The 26,491-nt window shown below is 50.1% G+C and overlaps 1 protein-coding gene across 1 annotated transcript in view; it reads right to left on the bottom strand.

Annotated features, from left to right (window-relative positions):
• The window catches only part of GNA13 (G protein subunit alpha 13), a 273,931-nt gene that overhangs the window by 156,884 nt on the left and 90,556 nt on the right, over positions 1-26,491 (bottom strand). The window contains exon 2 of the mRNA XM_069655057.1: positions 6,689-6,915. Coding sequence (XP_069511158.1) covers positions 6,689-6,915 — 227 coding nt within the window. The remainder of the gene's footprint in view (positions 1-6,688; positions 6,916-26,491) is intronic.

Raw genomic sequence — 26,491 nt, 5'->3', positions numbered from 1 at the left:
TTCTATGCTGTCTTTAATGAGCAGAAAACCTATACATCCCATCACCCTTCACAGTCGCAGGGTAACTCCTACACTCTTTAGCCTATGACAAACCCTGCCCCCTTCCCTGGGTGCTGCCCTACCCAGCAACCCGCAAGGCTTCTGCCGACCTCACTCGACGTTCTCTGCCATTTTTGTTGCAGCAGGTACCCCCCCCCCCCCCAGTGCTCCAGATAAGATTTTGAGGAGGGGGGTATTGTAAATTGGGAGCGAAATTATTTTTGGGGAGAATAAAAGGGTAAGTCAATTTCCCCGTATTGGAAAACAAATGTTTTTGTAATAATTTAATTACACCTAGTTATTCATACCCATTAAAAATACACGTTTACTTCTAATCAGGCAGTAATAGTAGTTCCTTCCTGTCGTACTACATTCACTACTGGTCCAAACATATCAATGGAGCTGTTTGGGTGAGACAGCAGGGCCACAAGTTTTTTTGCTGCGAGTATTTTTACTCAGTTTTGGGGAGCATTTGTTTATTTTAATAGAGTTAAAGTGGCCGATACCAAAACACAAGAGTAACAGGGGATTCCAGGAATATCCAAGTACTGTGACCTGGCCTGGATAGAACATATGAGAAATTAACATGGAAGGTCAGAGTACTGTTGTGTTCATGTGGTGAGTACCAGTGTAATACACCTGTCTACATAATCAAGTTAACTTCACGATACAAAAAACATCTAAAGAAAATGCGTCTTTCAAAAAACCAAACTCTGAGATGAAACAAATTAAATTCAACCCAGTAGACGCTCATACACAATTCAATATTTTTTATAAACATATATGGAATAAATCATTCTAAAAAATTGATTTCATAATAAAACCATACATCAATATTAGTATCAATAAATTCATTAATCAATCCATCAAATTCATCATTGGACTGGCGAGATACATCATTCCCCATCTAAAACCACAACGGACCACACTTCAACCATACTACATTCATACCCAAACAATTCATCAAATCACTCAATTGTAACAAATATTTCATCAATAAAAACAGCCATACTAAAACACAATTATACAATATCTAGTCCATTATAAATATGAACCGTGAGTTTAACACAACTGAGCCTGTAACTTATTAATATGATCTGTTCTGACTCAGACGAATAGGACTTAAAACTGTTTTACAAATAACAGTACATTCCCCGACCCGACATGTTTCTTTCTGTATAATTCTTGGTTAACAGAAATTCTTCAGGGGCACTAAGGTCCAGCGGGGTTGTGTGGAATGTGGATGGAAAAATGAAGAACGTGATACACCTTATCTGTAGGGCCGAGTTCATCCTTGGCAGAACCATTCCTGCAAGTTACCCAAAGACCATCAGGACCAGGATTTTGTGCTCCTCTAAACAAAAGGGCATGGCTTCCAACACACTATTATATGAAAGTTTCTGAACGACAATGCACATTGACCTAGCAATATACAATAAAACGTGTTGCAAAAGCCCAAGGACAGTGGGAATGCTTCCATTTATTCCCTTTGCCAGATGTTGCCTGGTAGCCCCACAATACAAGCCTCATTTGAGCAAGGGGCTACATTTACCAAACTACAGAAAAGGCAAACTTTGATCTGCGACATGCATTCAGAATGATGCCTTCCACCAGTAAGTTCCTCTGGGTTCTTTTTATTACCAGCTCTTCAGAACCAGTTGACCTGAATACAAGTATACAACAGTTATTTACATTGCCTCTACGTGAAACCTACAGCAAGTTGAGCACACGAGATGGTGTATCTATTGGAGTAGCCACCACTTAAAATCAATACACATGCATTTATGAAACTGAACGGTTTGCTGGCAATAAATGTACTCCATTTAGAACCTCTCGCTATGGGTCAACATGTGATAGCACATCAAAATCAGACCTCATACTGCCCTGGAATAGAATTTCATCCATCATTCTAAACTTCAGCTTCTAATGACCACATCCTATGTAGTCCGGGGTTTCCTAGTGGAACGCATTGAGGCAGGTTCACACAACTCCCTCAATTATAACCTAAGGCCTCAAAATAATGCAATCGCCATTGGCGGGTGATAGTCACTCTTGGCGAGTAAGAAAGGATGAACTGTGTGCATGTGGAGAATTGAATTTATATACCTGGCTGGTAGCTTGCAACTTGACAATTATACATAAGACAACATTTGTCAAGACAAACAGCTGTGTGACACTAGGTTCCAAAACAGTCTTATCGGCACTTAAGTACAAACATCTAAAACATACTTAAATTGTTGCACTAATAGAATCCTGTATGTTGTGTGAGCCACGACAACCACTACTAGATGTGCTCTGAATTAGGTTTTCGCCCATTCATGGACACTACAAATTGCACATTGTAGTTTTATAGCCCCCATGGGACACAGACGGCGGTATGGGGAAAGAACAACATGCAATAGTGTCACGCATACAAGAAAGGGCAATAGTTATCTTGGGGCAAAGATATACTACCCAGAGAGGTAGTGTAAAACAAAATGGAACGACCCAGAAAACTAATGTAAAAAAATAAAAGCCACAATCCCTAATGCAGGAGGTTTTCTAAAATTAAACTCAAAACAAGCCCTGCCCGGGGTATGCCAAGTGTGAGTTCAGGGGTCACTGGTCAATGAAAAATCCCCCTTGTGCCAATAATGACAACACAGATGCCACTCATTTGCTCTAAATACCTCTCAATAGTCGCTCGCCAGTTTTGACTTTTCAGAACTACATCTACCACAATTCAACAGCAAGCAGCCACCGGACCAAAACCACCAGAATCCTAGAACTTCAGCCAGTCAGATAACAATGCAGCACCATGTCCCAACAAAAGGCAACACCCAAGCAGTAAAACCAGGAAATCGTCCTTCCAAGAGAGATTTATAAAAATGCAATTTTGTACATTAATTTCAAACGGTGCTGTGTACTAGTGCATCAGTCCAATCACTATCACCTACAAAATACAAAAAGGATCTAGCACAAATCTAGAATTTAGTAAATAAACCACAAATTAATACATCAAAAATTTCATAGATGACAGGCTTCATATCAAAAATACAGACATCAAAATAGTTTACTACAAAAGAAAAGTCAGACAAATTATTAAATGAATAGGTCCCCTATGCATTCCATAGCTGCATTGCTACCAAAGAACCACCAACTACTTCAGGGGACCCTTGGAACTGAAGGTGAGCCAATAAATCTGTTGGGCCTTGCAGACTCATGCGTTACTGACTTAATAGTCCATACGTTTCGGCTGGTTGAGCAAGTGACTCCACCTCCTTCAGGACCAGGCAGAACAGCCCTGGGGACAAACATTTAGACTCGCTTAAAATTCAATAAGTGTCAAAGCAGTTGCAAGAAAACCATCACCATAAATGGCGTGGAAAACCCACCAAATGCCACAGCACAAATCTCTAAATGGAGCCATCTAATCACCAAAGCACGAGGGCTCTACTGTCCTCAGGAGAGGGGAAACGCGTAGCACAAATCGGAGAGCACACAAACCTTACCCTATACAATCATTCATTAATCATGAAGTACGAATAGTGAACCTTGGGGTTGTAAAAAATAGCACCAAAGTTCAATTAGAAAGGTGCTGGGGTGGCTAACTTAGACCTGTAAATAAAGTAAATATGAACTAATCAATCACGGGTAAGGTCCAAAACAAATTTGACCTCCTGAAAGAAAGGCATGCAATACATTTTCCAGGTGGTTGCTGGCTCCAGTGATGCTCACGAGCCAAATGTAGAAACAAATGCTTAACCACCATTAACTGCAGCACGTGGGAAACCTAGAAAGGGACGGGGAGAAAGTCAGTCAAAAGCCCTAATCCCATACGGAGTGTGATCAATTGAAACGAGTTATGCAGGCATCACATGATTTATCAATGGGCGCATGCTTACCTGGGCAGATATTCCCGAGATTAAGCTGCGCAATGTTGATACAGTAGCGGGCGGAAAGGAAACCCGAAACATTAAGGGTGACTTTAAAGAGCCACTGTGCGGTCTCTGAATCATGTGGCAGTGCATTGACACTGACCGTACATGTCGCACCACAGCGGCTAGAAAACTAAAGGCTGTCTCTAAAGTAAGGTCCGACTCACCATCTTCTAGTAGCTGGCGCCCCATGCAAAAGCTATGGGAGCTGAAGCACAAAGACAGAATAAAGTAGCGAAAGCAGAAGTACTGCACTGTTAAGAGGAGCATAATCAACAAAGCGATGTCCATCAGAAATGACTTTCCTGTGGCCAAATAAAGCCGCACAAAGCCATGCCTGTCAATGAAGGTAGGCAAAAATGCAGAGCGCTCAGCCACCATGTTGAAGTGGCAACCACAGCCTGATAGAAAGATACACTATGCCAAAAGCAGATCATACACAGACTAAGAGGAAATATGTACACCACTAGGGCCAAAAAGCCAGCGTAAAGGCAAATACAAGCTGGGAAACAGTAAATGCCAAGAATATCCAACCCTGAAATGCATCCTGAGCTGCACTGCACCTACAACATGGAAGGTAGCGATTCATTTAAACTCTACATGCATGGTCAGTCGGTGAATCCACAGAGCTTCCTTCAATAGGGGAGCTTGTTGCAGATTAGGAACATTTCTCAGTGTCAATTACCCACCACTGTAAATCATTCGCAGTGTGTTGGAATTGGGTTCTCTTGGTGAATTTACATGCCTTGCAGCGACCACACAGTAAGTGTCCACGTAATGGTTGTAGATCCCAATTGGAACTGGACGATCCATCTTGTTTGGACCAAGAATGGATAAGTATTTGGACCGTTTAAAAGCAAAAAGTGGGGTAGGTTCATTGGGAAAGCAGTTCTCCAAAAGTGACCAATATTTCTATCATTCCTTTGAACTGAAAGGAATTGGCACTATAGGTCACAACAGACTATCGTGTCATGTGGGGATATGGATTTTGGGCTCAAGGAGTGTTTCCCTGGAAGTGAAACACTGTTCATGGAATGTGAAACGAATTTCCTTGGATAACCCTGGGATTTTAACACACTGACAGACAGAAATCTCATCACCAATGTAGAAAATCAAACTTTCAACCACAGCAAGGCAAAGATGAATATTGCTTGTAAAACCCTGCTGTGAGAGGGGCTTAGAAGGGTTTTTAAAGCCTACCAGCTGTATAGCCCTCCTCCTGGGATAAAGGAAGGCACTGCAACCAATGGGTGCAAGGAGGGCTGTCAGTCCAGGTGTGCTGCACTATAAAACAAGACTGCAGCAGAGGCAGTGTGTGGTTTGTACCAGTGAGGTCGTAGGTGGAGTTGGAGAAAGACCCACAGACCAGGAAGAGAAGGACAGCAGAGTGTTGGAGAAGGTGTTACGATTCTATTAATGAAATCCATCTGACACATTACGAGCCTAAGCTACAAGCTTTGCCTTGTTTTCTAACACTTGCTAGATGCAATGGTAATAATGTCAGGATATGGTATTTTGGTGCTGAAATCCTAAATTAACAAAAGAATAGTTTTTAGAATACGAACGCATCTAAACATTCCAAATGGCAACATGGTTCTTGCAAAATGATCGACTTCTATTTATGTGCATTTTAATACAAACTCAAGGATCAAAAAACCAAGTAACTTACCAGGAGCTAAAAGTAGCTACTAAAAATTGAGAGGCACATGGCTTTGGAAAGCAGGGTCGATCGCTCCAATGCAACCTACTTGCTCACCTTGGGGACATGATGATCCTATGCAACATGCGTTGGATACGCATGTCGGGTTGAGGAAGGCCTTAAACCTCCCGAGGTCATTAAAGTGAGTATCACCAGTGGATGAAAATAGCGAACACAAACAGGAAGAATGTAGTATGAAGAACCATATAAGTTATGAAAGTATTTTACTGCAATAACGTCAGGGCGGCCCCTAATGTAATGTAAAACGAAAAAACCATGTTATATGTACTTGGCATTATGCCAATGATCATCTGAGTGAGGTAAAGTGCTTTTATACACGCCTGCAGAAACACTCATTTCCAAAAAAGCACATTTATAATCATGCCGACCGGCCCATCACATGCGTGAATAATTTGATGTGAAGGCACCAACACAGTTGCTATGGAGAGAACTCCTCGGAGAAGGCTAAGGAGGCTTTTCTGAGTTACAAGCTGGACGCCGATAGCTCCTATTTTCTGTGTATTTTGATCCATGCAAACTCACATAAACATATGTAAAATCGCTTGTTTCAGTGCAGCTGTGCAAATCGGTTACAAAAAGCAAAGCAAACCGTGTTTCAACATAACCTTGTAATTATTTGTGAATTTGCTTTCATAGCTCAAACTAGTTTAAAAATGGTTTGGCATGAAATAACCAATTGACATGGTTGTGTCTACTCAAATATTTCAGTACAAGCCACATCCTGTAAGATTTAGAGACTTCATAATTAAAAATCAATTGCTTAAAATAAGTTAAGTTAGAAAGCAATTTAAACTTGCTCGAGCTTCCTAGAAAACTGCGTTTTCAAAACATAAGTTAGGATTTCTCCTCAGACTTCTACACACCGACATCTGGGGACCACGACTTTTCGTACGGTCTGCAACTTTAGAATTATAGAAATTACAGGTCACAGTGAAACAATTTCAAAGGATGGAAACAATAAAATAAAAAATTAAAAAAAATGTTCTCGGGTATGGTTTCGAACATGGCTTACCAGTTGAAATTCTCGGCGTCTGTCATAGGCGTGTTGGATTCCATTGTCTTGCCATAAAGCTCGGATTGATGCAAGGTGTTTTAAAAAAATCTGTGTCTCCACGACACCTTTTGCCACCATGGGTGAACGAGTGTCAAACGCCATCATCCGTTCACCGTGCTTCTGATTAGAAGGGTCTCCCCAGGGAATATGTAGCTTTTCTCGAGCATCAACAAGCACTCGAACGCCTTTACAAACAGAAATAGAACAATTTAGTCCAAGCCATTTTGACCGTCCACTTCAGCCAGTGGATGTTTGAGCAGAAAAAAGCTAGTGCACACTTCAAATCAGTTAAGCAAACAACCAGAAAGGTTAAATATAGTAGGTTATGTAACATGCCAGTTTACATGACACAATGTTATTGTGAAATTTCTAAATATGGACGACTTGTAATGCAATTGTTAAGCAAACAAGTCTATTTTTTTGTTTACATACACAATCAGTTACTTAACTCCCTACACGAGTCCTGCAGCACCTATGCATCATTCCGTAACATATATTCAGTGCAGTTTGGCTTAAGAAACCTTTTGCACAGCTTCAATACATACATTTCCTATTTCATACAATTTAATTTAAACGATGTTTAAAAAATTAAAAACTGCAATACAAAGCCAGTGTTTGAGAATGTAAAATACAGTGCCAAAATAAGTCTGGCGTCACATACATTTAGTTAATGTCTAAAACACATTGCATATCTCAATGGGAGCTAAATAGTGCACTCTGATATTAAAAATCTTACATTTCCCACACCAACCTTACTAAGTTTGAGACCGTGGTACCTCCGTACCTCACCCACACTAGTTCAGAACAAATTCAATCTTAAACCCCCCCGCCCCCTAACTATAAAAGCGCAGGAAGAATGTTTTAACCAGGTTACTCACCGTAGTGACCACCTTACTCCTAGTCCATAGTCCCCTTTCCTCCATACTTATGGGACATCTCTCCGTCCTGTGGGACGGGACCGGAGCACTTTGTAAAAAGCATCCAAAAAATAAATACATTTCAAAAATGTGTCCTTCCTCTTTCTGCGCAGGGCCCAGCACGCAGCCGTAACCCTGCCCACCACCTTGGCTCCGCGCATCGCCCATCAGTCCTTTTCTATCACCAGTTCAGAGACCTATTCGCAATAAGAGAAAACTTATTAGAGGGGACGGCGGGTGGGCGTATGGAGGAAAGGAACAAGTTACTTACCTGTAACTGTTCTCCAGCATGGGTCTGGCATGGATTCACATGCTCATGAATATTCCCCGTCAGGCTGGGAATCCTCGGTAAAGAAAAAACCAGTATCAGTTTCGTTTCTGATCTGTCTTTCGTAGTAGTAACCAATCACTGGTCTCTTCGTCATACTGACCACAGCCAATGACTGCCCTCTACCTAAGCACCACCTCTGGCAGCCATCTTCAGATTTGGTAGCACGTGAAGTGGCAGTATGACCAAGTGAAGAGCCGCAGAGGGGTAGGCGGGAGGGTTCGCATGTGAATCCATGCCAGACCCATGCTGGAGAACAACAGTTACAGTTAAGTAACTTGTTCCTTCTCCAGCATGGGGTCTGGCATGGATTCACATGCTCATGAATATTCCCCGTCGTCAGGCTGGGAATCCTCGGTAAAGAAAAAACCAGTATCAGTTTCGTTTCTGATCTGTCTTTCGTAGTAGTAACCAATCACTGGTCTCTGCGTCATACTGACCACAGCCAATGACTGCCCTCTACCTAAGCACCGCCTCTGGCAGCCATCTTCAGATTTGGTAGCACGTGAAGTGGCAGTATGACCAAGTGAAGAGCCGCAGAGGGGTAGGCGGGAGGGTTCGCATGTGAATCCATGCCAGACCCATGCTGGAGAACAACAGTTACAGGTAAGTAACTTGTTCCTTCTCCAGCATGGGGTCTGGCATGGATTCACATGCTCATGAATAAAGAATACATAGCAGTACACATGCACAACCACGGGAGGTGGCAAAGGCTCAACATTAAGCATCACATCAAACTCAACATTAAGCATCTTACCTCCTCACCAGGCTCACCTCAGGCGAACAGGTTGCGCAGCACTGCTTGGCCGACCCTGGACTCCTCCCTGGAATCCCGATCGACGCAGTAGAATTTCGTGAAGGTGTGCGTCAACCTCCACGTAGCAGCCCTACATATGTCCAGCAGGGGCACACCAGAAAGGAACGCCGTGGTAGCTGCGATCGCTCTGGTGGAATGGGCTCTCGGACAGCCAGGCAGCGGTCGGTTTGCCAACCGGTGACAGTACATGATACAGCCGGAGAGCCATCTGGAAATGGAAGCCTTCGAGAGAGCCTTCCCCCGATTGACAGGTCCAAAGTTCACAAAGAGTTGTGACGTCTTCCGAAAACACTTTGTGCGGTCCACGTGGAACTTCAGCGCTCTAGCCACATCCAGCGAGTGCAAAGTCCTCTCAGCCGGCGACGAAGGCGACGGGAACAACACAGGCAACACCAAGGGTTCGTTGAGATGGAAGTCCGACGGTGCCTTGGGCATGAAGGAGGGGTGCGTCCTGAGCACTACCCTCGTGTCGTGAAAAGTCAAGTACGGGGCCTTGCAGGAAAGGGCCTGGATCTCTCCCACCCGTCGTGCGGAGGTGATGGCCACAAGAAACGCTGTTTTCCACGACAGAAACTTCAACGGGGCCGAGTGCAGAGGCTCGAACGGAGGTCCCATGAGCTTGGTCAGCACCACGTTGAGCTCCCACGCCGGGGCCGGAGCCTTCACCGGCGGGAACGATCTGAACAGCCCCTTCATGAACTCTTTCACCAGACGATGAGACCACAAGGACGTCCGCCCCGTGGTTCTGGTGTATCGGGAGATCGCAGCAAGATGAATCTTGATGGACGCGTGTGCCAGTCCAGCTTTGGCCAGCGTCAGCAGGTACGGCAGTACCTGGGGAGCCGTAATCCGTAGAGGGTTAATCTTCTGTGCGTGGCACCAGACAGAACCTCTTCCATTTGTGTCCGTAGCATTTAAGAGTCGAGGACGCCCTGGCCTTTGCAAGAACCTCTCTGCAGTCGGCCGGTATGTCGTATCCTCCAAACTCTAGCGCTGCAGGAGCCAGGCCTGCAAGTTCAGCGATTTCGGATCGTGGTGGAGGATGGCGCCTCCTTCCCTGGAGAGTAGATCCGCGTCCACCGGCAGCTTGATTGGCGGTGACGTTGACAAGTCCAGAAGGTCCGGGAACCATATCTGCCTCGACCACGCAGGTGCGACGAGGATCATCCTGCACCGTGACCTCTTGAGCTGGTTGACGAGCCGGATTAGCAGTGGCAAAGGAGGGAACGCGTAGAGGAACAGGCCCTCCCAGGGGAACGAGAAAGCATCGCCCATGCTCCTCGCCTGGGGAAACCTGCTGGCGAACCTCCGGCACTTGGAGTTTGTCGCCGTCGCGAACAGGTCGATCTGGGGTGTGCCCCACCGTCGGAAGAGGCGATCCACTAGATCCTGCCGTAGTTCCCACTCGTGGCACGAGCGCAGCTCCCTGCTGAGTGAGTCGGCGATGGTGTTTTTTATCCCTGCCAGATGAAACGGCACCAGAAACATCCTTTGGGCGACGGCCCAATGCCACAGGTCCTGCGCCTCCTTGGACAGTGCTGGGGACCTGGTTCCGCCCTGTTTCCTGATGTAAAACATGGTGGTGGTGTTGTCGGTGAAGATCCTCACCACCTTGCCCTTGAGGGACGGAAGGAAGGACCTGAGGGCCCAGAACACTGCACGGAGCTCCAGGACGTTGATATGGAGGGACTTCTCCGTCGGGAGCCAAAGGCCTCTCGCGTGCAGATTTTCGGTGTGCGCTCCCCACCCTTCCAGGGAGGCATCCGTGGTCACTGTCTCCTGGTAGTCTGGGGTCTGGAAGTCCATGCCCGCCGTCAGATGCGCGCGGGTGCCCCACCACCGGACCGCTCGGCGGAAACTCTCGTCGAGTGTGATCCTCTCCTCGAAGCCGCCCGTCGTTTGGATCCAGCACGCGTCGAGGAACTCCTGCAACGGGCGCATCCGGAGCCTGCACATGGGAATGAGGTAGATGCAAGAAGACATCATTCCGAAGAGGGACTTGATGGACCTCACCTTGGCCGCGTCGGAAGCCAACATCCGCTGTACCTTGCCCAGGATGGACCTGGTCCTTTCCTCCGACGGAGAGGCCAGAAGGGACACTGTGTCGAGCTTCGCTCCCAGAAACAGTGCGTTTTGCGCGGGTACCAGGTGGGACTTGGCGTAGTTCACGGAGAATCCCAGGTCCGTGAGAAGTTGGACGGTCCTTGCCGTGTGCTCCACGGCGAGCTCCCTCGTCTTGGCTCGGATGAGCCAGTCGTCCAGGTAGGGGTAGACGTGGATCCCCTCGCGGCGCAGCTGCGCCGCCACAGGTGCAAGGCACTTGGTGAATACCCTGGGTGCCGACCGTAGTCCGAAGGGGAGGGCTTTGAACTGGTAGTGACGCCCTTGGACCACAAACCTGAGGAATTTTCGGTGCCCCTTTAGGATGGGAATATGGAAGTAGGCATCCTCCAAATCCAATGACGACAGGAAGCCTCCTTCCTCCAGCTGACCCAGGACGTGCTGGAGGGTGACCATCCGGAACTTCTGCGCCTTGATGAATTTGTTCAGACGTCACAGGTCTAGGATGGGGCGCCATCCTCCCGTCTTCTTCACGAGGAAGTATCTCGAGTAAACTCCGGAGCCCCGAAGCCTCTTTGGGACGAGTTCGATGGCGCCCTTCCTGAGCATCGCCCTTACCTCCAGGAGAAGCTGAGGGACGTGAAGCTCTTTCCTGGCCACGGGGGGGGGGGTGGACGACACGCAGGCACCTTCTTTGAAACTCGAGCGCGTGGCCCCGGGCTAAGGCGTCCAGCACCCAACGGTCGGTGGAGATGGACTCCCACACGCTGACGAAGCTCGCCAGCCGGCCTCCCACCGGGGTGCATCGTGGGGGCCCGACCCCACGGTCGGTTCAATCCTGTTTCGACGAGGCTTTGCCGCCTTGACCTCCTTGGCGACGACGGCGGGGTCCGCCGGACTTGCCTCGTCCTCTGTAGGCCTCCTGAGACGACGAGCGGGCCGCTTGACGGTAGGTGGAGAAACCGCCGCCGGAACCTTTGGAGGCGCCCTTGCCTCCGCGGCTCCGAAAGGGCGTCCGTCGTCGCTGCAGAAGCCCAAGGGCCCGGGCCGTCTCAGTGTCCGCTTTAATGGCCTGAAGGGAATCGTCCACTGTTTTCCCAAACAGGTTGTTCCCATCGAACGGCATGTCCAGGACTCTGGTCTGTACGTCTTGACGGAAGTCCGTAGCCTTGAGCCATCCACGCCGCCTAAGGCACACGCCGTTGCCCAACTGGCGAAACCCAGTGTCGGCGATGTCCGTCGCAATAGTGATGGCGTGGTCCGACGCCACCTCACCTTCCTGTAGGATCTCCAGGGCATCCGCCCTCTTGTCGTCCGGTAGGAAGTCCAGCAGGGGAGCCAGTTTGTACCATAGCTCCCTGTCGTAGCGGGCCACGATAGCCAAGGCGTTGGCCGCTTTAATCGTCGTCGCTGCAGACGAGATGACCCTGCGTCCCATAGTGTCCAATTTCTTTCCCTCGCCGACCGGTGGGGAAGTCGATGTGGAGGCCGCACCACCCCCCCCCGCTTTCTTCCTGGCCGCCGCGGAGACGGAGTCCGGGGTAGGCTGCGCCCGGAGGCACAGGGGGGCCGCGTCCGGGACCCGGTACTTCTTCTCGTACCGGTCTCTTCTAGCTGGCATAGTGGAAGGGTTCTTGAGGAGGGCGAGGCCCTCATCCCAAATGTCGTCCAGTAGAGGCACCGCGAGGACAGTCTTCCTCTTGGCCTCGCGCCGTTGATAAAGGAATCCTTCCTTTTTCTTCTCCTCAGGGCAGAGTTGGAAAAGCTCGGATGCCCTGGCGATCATGGAGTGGAACGAACCAATCTCGTCGGGCGGAGAAGCCCTGGTGGGAGGCGACGACGGTAGATCCTCGTCGTATACCTCGTCGTCCGTACCCGTCGCTGCCGTGTCAGTCCCCGTATCATCCCCTCGGGTGGACGGGGAGGAGGGCTGGACGGTGCGCGACGGCTGAAAAGGAGGTGGAGGGTGAATCCTTTTCTTGAGCGGGGGAACGCCAGAAGGTCCCGGTTCAGGCTCCCCCGACGGGAGAGGTTCCTCCGTCGGCAACGGTAGTCTCGTCCTCATCTCTGAGCATAAGGACTGTATAGCCAACAAAATGGCCGCCGAGTTTTCCTGCGGCGCTGGCAGAGGGGAATCCGACGGGCGATCAGGGGCCCCGTCGGCACCCTCGACGATGTCGTCGTCACCTGCGTCGGGATCCATCCCGACGGGCCGGTCTTCTTCCACGCCAAGGCCGTGGCTTAAGACCTCGATCAGCTCTTCCTCCGAGGTTGAAGCCGAATCTACGACGACGCCCTGCCCCCCCCCTTCTTCCCTGCCGGGGATTTCACGGGGGTCCTATCGATGGGCACAAAAGAGGGCTCCCTCCGAGGTGGCAGGGAGACTCTGAGCCCCGAGGTCGCCACCACTGGTGTAGCCTCCACAGGCTGAGCCAGGGTCGCTGCAACAGTATCGATAGAGGGCTTGGCCGGATGGATTAAGGCCTTCACCACCTTAGGTGCGCTCACCGCCTTATCCTTGAGGGGGGGGGACACTGCCTCGCTCCCCCTCCGATGGGGCCTTCGAGCTCGACCGGGGCCTCTCCAGGAGCTTTGCCGGGTGCTCGCCCTTCCTCTTACCCGACCCAGAGCGTTGGCTCGTGGTTGATGGTGCCGGGGAGGGTGCGGAGAACAACAGTTACAGGTAAGTAACTTGTTCCTTCTCCAGCATGGGGTCTGGCATGGATTCACATGCTCATGAATATAAGAATACATAACAATATACACATGCACAACCACGGGAGGTGGCAAAAGGCTCAATATCAAGCAATACAACAACTCAACATTAAGCAACTCTTAACTCCTCACCAGGCTCACCTTAGGCGAACAGGTTGCGCAGCACTGCCTGGCCGACTCTGGACTCCTCCCTGGAATCCCGGTCGACGCAGTAGAATCTCGTGAAGGTGTGCGTCAACCTCCACGTAGCAGCCCTGCAGATGTCGAGCAGGGGCACACCAGACAGGAACGCCGTAGTAGCAGTGATCGCTCTGGTCGAATGGGCTCGGAATGCCGAGCAGCGGTCGGTTTGCCAACCGGTGACAGTGCATGATGCAGCCGGAGAGCCATCTGGAAATGGAAGTCTTCGAGAGAGCCTTCCCTTGATTCACAGGTCCAAAGTTCACAAACAGCTGTGATGTCTTCCAGAAACTCTTCGTGCGGTCCACGTAGAACTTCAGCGCTCTGGCTACATCTAGCGAGTGCAGAGCCCTCTCAGCCGGCGATGAAGGCGACGGGAAGAAAACTGGCAACACCAAGGGCTCGTTGAGGTGGAAGTCCGACGGCACCTTGGGCATGGAGGGGTGTGTCCTCAGCACCACCCTCGTGTCGTGAAAAGTCAAATATGGAGGCTTGCAAGACATGGCCTGGATCTCTCCCACTCGTCGTGCAGAGGCGACGGCCACGAGGAATGCTGTCTTCCACGATAGAAACTTCAACGGCACTGAATGCATAGGCTCGAATGGGGCCCCCATGAGCCTAGTTAGTACCACGTTGAGCTCCCACGCCGGGGCCTTCACCGGCGGGAATGATCGGAACAGTCCTTTCATAAATTCCTTCACCAGACGATGAGACCACAAGGACGCCCGTCCTGTAGATCTGGTTTAACATGAAAAGGCAGCCAGATGTACCTTGATGGAAGCGTGAGTTAGGCCAGCCTTGGCCAAAGACAGTAGGTACAGCAATACTTGAGGGGCCGTAATTCGCAGAGGGTTAATCTTCTGTGCCCGGCGCCAGACAGAGAACCTCTTCCATTTGTGTCCGTAGCACTTGAGTTGAGGATGCCCTGGCCTTTGCAAGAACCTCTCTGCAGTCGGCTGGGATGTCGTATCCTCCAAACTCTGGTGCTGCAGGAGCCAGGCCTGCAAGTTCAGCGACTCTGGTTTGTGATGAAGAATGACGCCTCCTTCTCTGGAGAGAAGATCCGCGTCTGTCGGCAGCTTGACTGGTGTGGATGCTGACAAGTCCAGAAGGTCCGGGAACCAGATCTGCCTCTGCCACGCCGGTGCAACGAGGATCATCCTGCACCGGGACCTCTTGAGCTGGTTGACGAGCCGGAGTAGCAACGGCAACGGCGGGAATGCATAAAGGAACATGCCGTCCCAGGGGAACGAGAAAGCATCGCCCATGCTTCTCGGTTAGGGAAACCTGCTGGTGAACCTCCGGCACTTGGAGTTCGCCGCTGTCGCGAAGATCGATCTGGGGTTCGCCCCATCGTCGGAAGAGTCGGTCCACTTGATCCTGGCGCAGTTCCGACTCGTGGCACGAGCACAGCTCCCTGCTGAGTGAGTCGGCGATGGTGTTTTTTTATCCCTGCCAGATGAAAGGGTACCAGAACCATCCCTTGGGCGATGGCCCAATGCCACAGATCCTGGGCTTCCTTGGACAGGGCAGGGGATCTGGTTCCGCCCCGCTTCCGAATGTAAAACATCGTGGTGGTGTTGTCGGTAAAGATCCTCACCACCTTGCCCTTGAGGGACGGAAGGAAAGACCTGAGGGCCCAGAACACTGCGCAGAGCTCCAAGATGTTGATGTGGAGGGTCTTTTCCTCTGAGCACCAAAGGCCTCTCGCGTGGAGACCCCTGGTGTGCGCCCCCCAACCTTCCAGGGAGGCATCCGTCGTCACCGTCACCTGGTGGGCCGGGGCTAGGAAGCCTGTTCCCGCTGTCAGATGAGCGCAGACACCCCACCATCGTATCGCCTGAGGGAACGTTTCATCGAGCGAGATCCTGTCCTCGAAGCTGCCCGTCTGGATCCAGTGGGCGTCGAGGAATTCTTGCAAGGGCCTTATCCGGAGTCTGCAATGGGGCACCAGATAAATGCAGGAGGACATCATTCCGAGGAGGGACTTGATGGACCTCACTCTGGCCACGTCTCTTTAGAATAGGTGTGTGGAAGTAAGCATCCTCCAAGTCCAACAACAACAGGAAATCGCCCTCCTCCAGCTGTCCCAGCACGTGCTGGAGGGTGACCATCCGGAACTTCTGTGCCTTGATGTATTTGTTTAGTCGTCGCAGGTCCAGGATGGGACGCCATCCTCCTGTCTTCTTCACGAGGAAGTATCTTGAGTAAACTCCGGAGCCCCGAAGCCTCTTCGGGACGAGCTCGATGGCACCTTTCCTGAGCATCGCCCACACTTCCAACAGCAGTTGAGGGACGTGATTTTCCTTCCTGGCCACGGGAGGAATGCGGGGGCACCTCTTCTGGAACTCGAGGGCGTGCCCCCGGGCCAGGGCGTCCAGCACTCTATGGTCAGTGGAGATGGACTCCCACACGCCGACGAACCTCGTCAGCCGGCCTCCCACCGGGGTGCTTCGGCGGGGGCCCGACCCGGACGACGGTTCAATCTTGCTTGGAGGCCGCTTTGCCTCCTTGACGACAACGGCGGGATCCACCCGACTTGCCACGTCCCCTGTAGGCCTGCGACGAAGGCCTTGCCGCTTGACGGTAAGTAGAGGAGCTGCTACCGGCTCCCTTGGAGGCACCCTGTCTGCCTCCGGAGCTCCGAAAGGACGGCCGTCGCTGTTGGAGCACACCCAGTGCACGGGCCGTCTCTGTGTCCGTCTTGATCGCCTGAAGGGATTCATCAACCGCCTTGCCAAAAAGGCTGTTCCCATCGAAGGGCATGTCCAAAACCTTGGTCTGAACGTCCTGGCGGAAATCCGTCACCCTGAGCCATCCTCGTCATCTCAGGCAAACGCTGTTGCCCAACTGAAGGAAACCGGTGTCGGCGATGTCCTTAGCCACCGTAATGGCGTGGTCCGAGGCAATCTCACCTTCCTGCAAGATTTCCAGGGCCTCAGCCCTCTTGGCATCCGGAAGGAAGTCCAACAGAGGGGCGATCTTGAACCACAACTCCGTCGTAGCGGGCTACGATGGCCAGGGCGTTGGCCGTCTTGATGGTCGTCGCTGCAGATGAGATGACCCGTCGTCCCATCGCATCCAGTTTCCTACCCTCGCCGTCCAGAGGGGAGGTTGAAGTCGAGGCCGATGCACCACCCCCCCCGCTTTCGAGTCCAGGGTAGGTTGCGCCCTAAGGCACAAGGGGGCAGCTTCGGGGACCCGGAACTACTTCTCGTACCGGTCCCTCTTCGCAGGAGCTGTGGCAGGGTTCTTGAGGAGGGCGAGCCCCTCATCCCAGATGTCATCAAGCAGCGGTACGGCGAGGACCGTCTTCCTTTTAGCCTCGCGCCGCTGGTAAAGAAACCCCTCCTTTTCCTCGGGGCAGAGCTGGAAGAGCTTGGACGCCCTGGAGATCATTGCATGGAAGGATCCAATCTCGTCGGGCGGGGACGCCCGGGCAGGGGCGACGGGGGACACGCCCCGTCGTCGCCTCCATCATCATCCGTACCCATCGTAGTCGTGTCCATGCCTGCATCATCCCCGTGGGTAGTGGACAGGAGGGAAGGCAGAGAAGGCCGCAGAGGCGGGAGAGGAGGCCTAGGATGCTGCGTCCTCTTAAGCGGTGGGCTCCCCGAAGGTCCTGGCTCCGGATCCTCTGTCGGGTCTGGATCAGGCTCCTCCGTCGGGGGAAGGGGCAACCTAGTCCTCATCTCCGAGCATAAGGACTGGATGGCTGACAAAATGACCGCCGAGGTGTCCTGCGGCGCCGGAAACGACGGGAGCGAGGGCTCTTGAGGAGCCTCGTCTGCGTCACCGTCGCCCTCGTCGTCGCCCTCGTCGGGATCCCTCCCGACGGGCTGGGTCTCCTCCATGACTTGGATGAGCTCTTCAGAGGTCGTGTCTGTATCCACGACGGCCACCGCCCCCCCCCCTTTCCAACGAGGACTTTGTGGGGGTCTTCTCGATGGGCCTGAAAGACAACTCCCTCCGCGGTGGCAGGGAGACTCTGGTACCTGAGGGCGCCTCCACTGGTGTAGCCTCCACAGGCTGAGCCAGGGCCGCGGCGACATCCTCAATCGAGGTCCTAGCAGGGTGAATCACGGCCAACGTCACCTTCTATACGCCTGGGGCCTTCACCTTCGGGGGAGGGTCTGAGCCTCGCTCCCCCTCTGCCAGAGTCTTTGAGATCGACTGTGGCCTCTCCAGAAGCTTCGCCGGGTTCTCGGACTTCCTCTTACCCGAGCCAGAGAGGTGGCTCGTGGTCGATGGCGCCAGGGAGGGTGCGCCCTGCCTGGCAGCCAAGGAGCCTGACCGTTCGGCGCTCCCGGTGCCCGCGGTGCTTTGCCTTTTGTTGGGCCTCCGTTGCCGGAGCACCCTCACAGGACTTAGAAGACCGCACTGACTTCTTCTCGCCTGGCGGGCTCTTACCTTCCAGCCAGTTGGCGAGACGGAGGTGGCGATCCTTCATGGTCCGTTCCGACATGTTCCCACAAAACGCGCAGTCCTTCTCCTTGTGCGTCTTGTCCTCATGGAGAGGCATAACGAATGCTCGTCCTCCTTGAAAACGTTCTGAAGCTGGCATCCAGGGCAGGTCCTGAATAGCTTCCCGGGCGTCAAGCTCCCTTTCTCCTGGGCCATTTCCGGGGTAGGCCTCGGAACTTCTGGAATCCTCCAAAAGCATAACTCGACGAGAGCGTAGAAAACTCTGAAACGGATCCCAGTTGATCGGAAGTAGAAACGGTGAAGCTTGAGGCTCTTAACCGAAAAAATGAGAAAATCTGAAAAAAGCGCGAAAACGCAGCAAAAGCTTGAGAGCTAAGCACCCAGACTCCCAACACTTGAACGTGCAGTAAAAATCTGAGGATGGATGCCATGGGCGGGGCTTAGGGAGAGGGCAGTCATTGGCTGGGGGCAGTATGACCCAGAGACCAGTGATTGGTTACTACTGAGAAAGACAGATCAGAAACGAAAATGATACGGATTTTCTCTATACCGAGGATTCGCGGCCTGACGGGGAATATTCATGAGCATGTGAATCCATGCCAGACCCCATGCTGGAGAAACATGAATACCCTGGAGACGAAGATGTGCCGCAATCACCGACATCTTTGTGAAGACATGCAGCGCCGAGCTGAGGCCAAAAGGAAGCACTCGAAACTGGAAGTGCTCCTCTCCCAAAGAGAAGCGGAGAAATCTCCTGTGTGGGTTCCAAATCAGGATATGCATGTACGCATCCCGAATAAACACCACGCTGAGCCACTGGCCCATCGGCAAGGATCGTATCTGGCTGGGCGTGATCATCTTGAATTTCTCTTGGGGTAGGAAAATATTGAACTGAGAAAGGTCTAGGATGGTGCGCAGGCCAGCCTGGTTGGGCTTGGGTACCGTAAACAGCCGGGAGTAGAAGCCCTCCCCTCGCCCCAAGGGGAACGGGTTCAACAGCTCTGAGGTCCCGAAGTTTCTGAACCTCAGCTTTGAGGGAGAGCCCGACAGCTGAAAAGGAGGGTTGAGGGGTGGGGTAGAGGTAAGCGGAAGCCTGTGCGACTGACAAAACCCATCTTGTCTTCTGTGATGGTCTGCCACGCCTCCCAATGAGACGCAATGCGTCCTCCCACCGGGGTCACGTGCGAGCGCGTAAAACCCTCATCTAGTAGGTTTATCAGTGGCGGTGCCAACTGAACCTGAGGAGGAGGATGAGGAGCGGGAGAAAAACCGCGTCCGTTGTTGCCTACGGTGGTTGTTCCCGGCAGGGGTATCCACTGTGAGATTTTTGGATGAGGAAGCCCCTAAAGCCAGAGGAAGGTCGACTTTGTGACAACGGTCTCTGGGTTTTGAAAGGAGCCTTAACCAGGACAAACAAGGACTTAGCTGTCTGAGTGCTATCCTTCGTCTTGGTGAGCTCTACATCTGTTGCAGAATGAGAAAGCTCTTTCCCATCGAATGGAAGGTCCAACACCTTGTCCTGCACTTCTTTTGAGAATTTAGTTGCATGCAGCCTCGCCTCCCGTGAGGTATCAACCCCCAGCATAAGGCCCCGAGCCGAGGTGTCTAGGTGATGAGCCGCAGCTTCCAGGAGATCCTGGGCCAGGACCCTGGCGTTGGATAGGCCTCCTTTAAAGTTTTCCAGCTTCTCGACTGGGATAAACTCCTCAAACTCCGACAGACCTTTCCACATCCACATCCACATGTTAGTTCCCACTAATATCAATTCAGCGTTGGCCTGCCTGAGCTGCAAGGCCAAGTTGACGAAGACTTTCCTCCCGAGGGAGTCTAGGAGCTTGTCCTTTCCCAGAACCCGAGTAGCCGTCGTGAAAGATGATGCTGCAGGCCTGGACTACAAAGTGGCCGCAGCCACTATTGTGGAGGAGGGGGGCGGACAAGACGACAGGGGACAATGGAGGCAAAGGCAGAACGAGTCAGGGAAGGCACCGTAGGCAAGGGAGGAACAGGTGGAGCCAGAGGTGCGGGCGGACATCTCCCTAAAAAGCCCTTTGAAATACTCCCTCATGGGGTCGGTACGCATAAGCGTTTGAAATTTACCAAAAAAAGCGTCCTCCAGAACGGTTTCGGAACCTGAGGCCTCATGAGGTGGACAAATCCAGGGACGTAACAGGGAAGGGTGCCACACTGGCCCCTCCACAGATGTATCCACAAAAATCAACGGTGCCGACCCTGCAGGCAACAAAACATTGTGCGGAAGGGCATCCGAGCGTTCGTCATAAACTGGCTGATAAGGATGCGCACAAGGGACTATGTTCACCCAAGGGACCAAGCCCTACACCTGAGGCCGATGGCGTAGTTGTAGGGGTAGCACCCAAAATGGCCACCGCGGTCGTAGAGGGAACGGGCGCCATTTTGTCCTCATCTGAGGGGAACTGCGGCACGTGAGGCAGGGGTCCCCGTCGATGGATCAGGGGTCTTAACTTTAGCCTTAACATAAGGGACCTCGGCAGAGCCGGTACTGTGAGGCCTGGAATGTTTTTGTGACATACCAACCACCAAATTACTGCCGGTAAAAGAAGAACTTTGCTTCTTTGCCCCCTCAACAGGTCTGGTGTCGCCCCAAGAGCAGGAATGGTGAGAAACAGCTTTCACCGACAAGGCCTTGCCAAGCCTCAGAACGGTTGGTAGCTTTAGCCTCTGGACAAGGGACCTCTGACCCAGGTCCGGTAAAAGCCTTATCTGTGCAGGCCTCGAACATCCGTTCGGTGACAGCAAGCCCACCCAAGGCCTTGGGGCGCACTCCGGTCTTATTTTTGAGGGAAGCCAACAGAGGCCTCAGAGCGAGCTCCGGTACCCCACGACTCAGTAGAACTCGGTCCACAAACAGCCCCCACAGGAGGGGACTCGGAGCGGTATCCACAGGCCGTTTACAGAGACCCTTGGAGAAAACTCTGGTATAATTATTAGGCCCAACTGGCACCTCAGGGCGCACCCCGGTGACAGAGCGATCAACGACCCCTCCCGGCCCGAGAGGAACCTGGAAAGGTATCCCCCGGCCGGGGTGCTCTGAAAAGTAAAGAACTTACCAGGTGTTTTTTCTTCTCGTCGATTAACACCTGAAAATGTGAAGGAGGAGTTTGTCGGAACACCACCTCCGACCGCTCCAACCGACGTTGAAGTGCCCAGACCAAAAGGGAGTCGCAGTAAAAACAGGAATCCCAACAGTGATCCAGACCCAAGCACTCTAAGCAAAGAGGATGGGGATCCGCCCTCGCGAAACGACGGTGACACGATGAACAGTCTGGGAAGTCAAGTTTGAACGACACAGACTAGTATACGATCGCTAGCAAGAGCCAGAGGAAAAAGGGAAGAAAACATTCCGAGGATGCAAGTGTATCCAGTCCCGAACGAGCGGAGAAAAGGACTGATGGACGATGCGTGGGGCAGAGCCAATGTGTGCGGGGTTACGGCCGCATGCCGGGCCCCGAGCAGAAAGAGAGGAAGGACACATTTTTGAAATTTTTCTTTTTTTTGATGCTTTTTACAAAGTGCTCCGGTCCGTCCCACAGGACAGAGAGATGTCCCACAAGTATGGAGGAAAGGGGACGGGACGTAGAAGTAAGAAAGATACCCTGGCAGCACATAAAATCCTATAATTTCAAAGATAAATGTTCCGGTAGCTTAACAGTTTAAACTATTGTCCGACCAGTCCAAATCAAATTGCTTTTTCTCCACCTTGGCCAGAGACCGTATTAAATCCTCAGCCGCACATCTATTTTCAATAATAATTAGAGCTAACTTAGTGGAGTGTTAGGTTCGTACTTACAATTGGTTACCGAACTAGCTGAGTGCAGATTTCATAAAACAAATAAGAATTTGGGGTCGATAAACATCAGTACAGCTGCAACATTTGCCAGTTTATGTGTGCTTCTAGTGAAATCAGGCTGAGTTCATAATGGATACTGACTACGAGTCCCTGCAGGAGGTTCAAAATCTTCCCACAGATTGAAGCCTCTTTTGTCCCAGTCCACACCAGACTCAATAGGTCCACCATATGTGATCTTAGCAATGATTTTGTTGGTAAAATAGCAACATTGGTCTGATTAATAATTTACCAAATCGCATATCTAGTTACTGCATTCTAGTTGATGCAATTTTTGTCTGGGCCATCAATTGGCCGAATACTTAGTGTCAATTCCCTACCGCTTGGAACATTATACCCAGATACTAAAATCATCCACCGATTCCAATTATTAAACCATTTAATAAGTTAAATTCAAACTTCGATCTATGGCATATTTCCTGTTCTCACAATCAACTTCGTCTTTTATACGAGTTAACAGATCTAAATCCCTTAAAAAGGTTTACCGCCACAAGGCTTTTTTGCAGGCCTATTGCAGTTTGATCACAAATTACGAGGTCATCAGCGTATACAAAGTACTGTACATGGAGCTTCCCTAGCTGTGGTGGGCTTGTATTAAGATTATGAAAATCCGACCTTGCATCGGAAATAGAATTAAAAATAAATGGTGCAAGAATGCAACCTTGTCTTAGGACACGGGTAGTATTGATCCATCCATGTACCTTTGTTGTCCAGCCTAATTTGGATAGCCTTATGCAAATCAAAGTATTATGCAAACTGGCTGGACAATTCCTACTTCGTAATTTGTTCCAAAGCTTGTCAACACAAAAGACCCGAGTGAGGTCCAAGAAAGCCATAAATAAACATTTCTTCTGGACTCTTGCCTGGATAGTTAAAATGTGTAAAACAAGTGAAGTCCCCAGGCCATTTTAAAAACCTGCTTGAAATGTATCCGCCACCCCCTCCTGCACAGCCCACTGTTCCAAAGGATAGTCACGACATCCAGCAGTGAAATTGGCCAGTAGTTCTTCAGGTTTGATCGATCTCCCTTTTCAAAGGGAATGATGTGAACACCCTTCCAGGAAAGTGATACACTGGGTATAAATATTTTGGAATAGTCTCAACAGTAATATAGACCATAATGTCTGGTTTACATGTACAGTTTGATGAACCATCCGGGCCAGGGGACGGTTTACACTACAGTCTTTTGTCTAATATCTACCACCTCTAAATTTAAATGCCCTGTTTCCGCAGTAGTGCTCAAGATCATTTGAGGCACATTCCCAATTGAAAAGGGCTCCAAAATATTCACCCCGGACTGATTCATCTATTGGGACCACTTGAAAAGAGTTGTACTTAAAAATCTAAGTCCAAAACATGTCCAAGTCTTTGCCCAATACAGCTCTCAGTATGGCTGCCTAATCTTTCTGAACCATGCTGACTTTATGGCTTCATAACCAGTTCTTAAACTTTGCTTTAAACTTAAGAGTCCTAGTTATCTGGTTAACACTGATATATCAAAGGTTTTAGGTTGGCATGCAGTATTGCAGACCAATCGGTCATATTCATGATCTTTTTTCCCGTAAATATTCCCCAGTGGAACAGCTTAACAGATACCGAATCTGCACTGGATAATGTTAAGGTTCAATAAAAATCAAGATTGTTGTTTGCCATTAAATTAATTGACAAATTAAAGTGAGAGCCATAATCTGGCCACCATATTAGAGCAAAGTCTCTTTTTCCGACTTCCAATTACAGAGGGCTTTCAGGCATATTACAATTAGATGGACAGTAAATAAATTCTAAAAAGGACATTAGGGTCACTTGCCTCTGTTGTTACTATAGACAGATTGACATATTTTAAGTAAATCTCAGGCAACACAAAACAATCTATTGTAGAAGTTAAGTATGGCATGCATTATTTACCGTAAAGCATTTCTGATGATTGTATCTGCTTGGATTCACATGCTGTGCATATGGTCCGACATCCAGTGGTAATGGCATCTCGTCTTTAGGGGACCGAAAGGGGACGTCGGCATAGGTGTGTCTGAAACACATCCCTATCGTGACGTGTGTAGTACCCAAAATCCCACACGCGCCAAGGTCCCTCCGATTTTATTTTTTCTGCCAAGAGGGAGCCCAAGGCTATAGTGAGTGAGTACATGAAGAGAGAAAGTAAGAAGTCGTATGTTCCTTCCACCCCGAGCGGGGAGGCAGGGAGGGCGCATGTGAATCTAAGCAGATACAAATGCTTTTACGGTAAGTAATGCATGTCTTCTGATGCTTGTTAATCTGCTTGGAATCACATGCTGTGCATAGACTAGCGAGCAGTACCCGGAGTTGGAGGTGTGTTGTGAGAAGGAACAGTAGAAAAAACATGTCTTAGTACTGCTTGTCCCACCTGAGAATCAGACCTAGAATAAGTGTCTAGGCAATAGTGTTTTGTAAAGGTGTGTACAGAACTCCAGGTTGCCGCTTTGCAAATGGACTCTAGGGGAACATTTGCAATGAATGCTATGGATGCCCCAGTGCCTCGAGTAGAATGCGCTCTAGGCTTGAAGGGCAGTTCTCTCTTTGCAAGAGAGAAACAGTGTGATGCATTGGACAATCCACCTTGATATTGCAGAGAGACAGGGTCCCCTTCTCTACCAGCTGCCGCTGAAACAAAGAATTGTTTAGTTTTCCTCAGTGGTTTAGTTCAATCCATGTAAAACATGACTGCCCTGCGCACATCTAGTGTGTGAAGGCTTCTTTCGGCCATGTTCGTAGGTCTCTGGAAGAACGTGGGTAGTTCGATTGACTGGTTCACATGGAACCTCGAAATAAATGTAGGCGCAAATCTGGGATGTGTGCGCAGAACTACCTTGTTGTTGAACTAAATGGTTGTTTGCCAGAGCCACCCCTCATTGATCATGTGTGTTCGATAGTGCCAATCCATTTTCTGAGGAGCCCTACCCCATACTGCTCAACCACAACTACCGCTCTCCCCCTCATGTCACCACAATTGTCTATCTGTTGATGGGCCAAGAATCTTACACCATTGGCTCCTCCCGTATGAAGAAAAGAGGGGTTTGGGCATTGGCATTGTTAGTCATTAATCCTGAGCCCTTAGGCTAGCAGTTGTATTTGTTGCCCTCCCCCCCCACCGCAGTTGTATTAGTGAAACCCCCCTCCCCAGAGTTGTCTTTGGCCCGACCTGCCTGGATTTCCACAAAAAAAACATTGAAAGTAGGGATTGCACCCCATTGTTTACTAAGTGTGTGTGCGCTTCAGACAGGGAACTTGTTGATACTGATGCAACCCTAATTCTTTGTTATCAGGGCCTCTTACCAGTTGATCTATATCACCCTCCCCTTTCTCCAACTCAATATCTGGGCGGACTGTTCATATGCTGAGATCCAATGCTCGGAGAGAGCTGTTGCGTTACCAATTGGTTTGAAGAAATGGGTGATGAAATGTTGACCGAGTAGCGGACCAGGGACTGACCTTTTACCCTTTTTAATTCCCAATTTAGGCACTTTCTACCGGATTGTTTACTGAGGCGGTCATAACTTCTGTAATTGACCCTTCGTGCTAAAACTCTAGTTCTAGCCCTTCCTCGAAACTACACATTTCATCTGGAATAGCCTGCTTTAGTTTAACTGAAGGGCCTGTCTTAATTAGGCAGAAACGGAACACCCAAAGTCATTTCCTAGAGCCTTTGTTCCTAGTTTTAGGGCCATTTTTGCCATGTTTAGATTTTTTTAGTGGCAGAACAGGAATTCATTTAATTTGCACTACCAAACCTTCTTGCATTTGTCGTGGCATCATTCCACACTCAACATTAACACAGTCTCCTAATTGAACCAAGTCAATTTGAGGCATAATTGTAGCATTCTGGTTATTAGTGATCGACCCATGCAAATCAGATTCTACTACGTTAAGCTGGTCAAGCATTCCTGCAGGTAGTGCCCCTCCTTTACCCCCTGCAGCTCCATAACATTCATCAAATTCGCATTAGAAAATGTGTTTAAACTTTATTTTAACAAAACAGAAACCTTGACATTGACATATGGAAGTACACACAAGTAGCAACAACTTGAGTGAAGTCAGCACAATGTACCAAATCAACAGCAAGTAATTGACTATGTCATGAACCGCTGGTACAGTGACCAACCCAGGAGTTGCCTACTGATCCAATGAAGCCTAGATGTCCTTCGGCCGACAGGCCGCTGTTACCATGGCAATGCATGTTTCCTCTCGTTGTATAGTAGACCAAATCCTTAAGTCATTCTTCCCATGTTATAGGATACATTTTTTAGCAATATAGACAAGGTTAAAAGACCCTTAGCGATATTTCTCAAATATTTTAATGGGGACATAACGGGAGGAACCCCAACAATGTCACTCAACAGCTCAGCACATTAGGCCAAAATACATTGGCAGGCGGACAGTCCCAAAACATTGAGTGAGATAG

This window comes from Ambystoma mexicanum, chromosome 3q, assembly GCF_040938575.1.
Source record: "Ambystoma mexicanum isolate Mex_15411 chromosome 3q, UKY_AmexF1_1, whole genome shotgun sequence".
Lineage (NCBI taxonomy): Eukaryota > Metazoa > Chordata > Amphibia > Caudata > Ambystomatidae > Ambystoma > Ambystoma mexicanum.
Note: the sequence above shows the minus strand (reverse complement) of the source record. Positions and strands in the feature narration are given on the sequence as shown.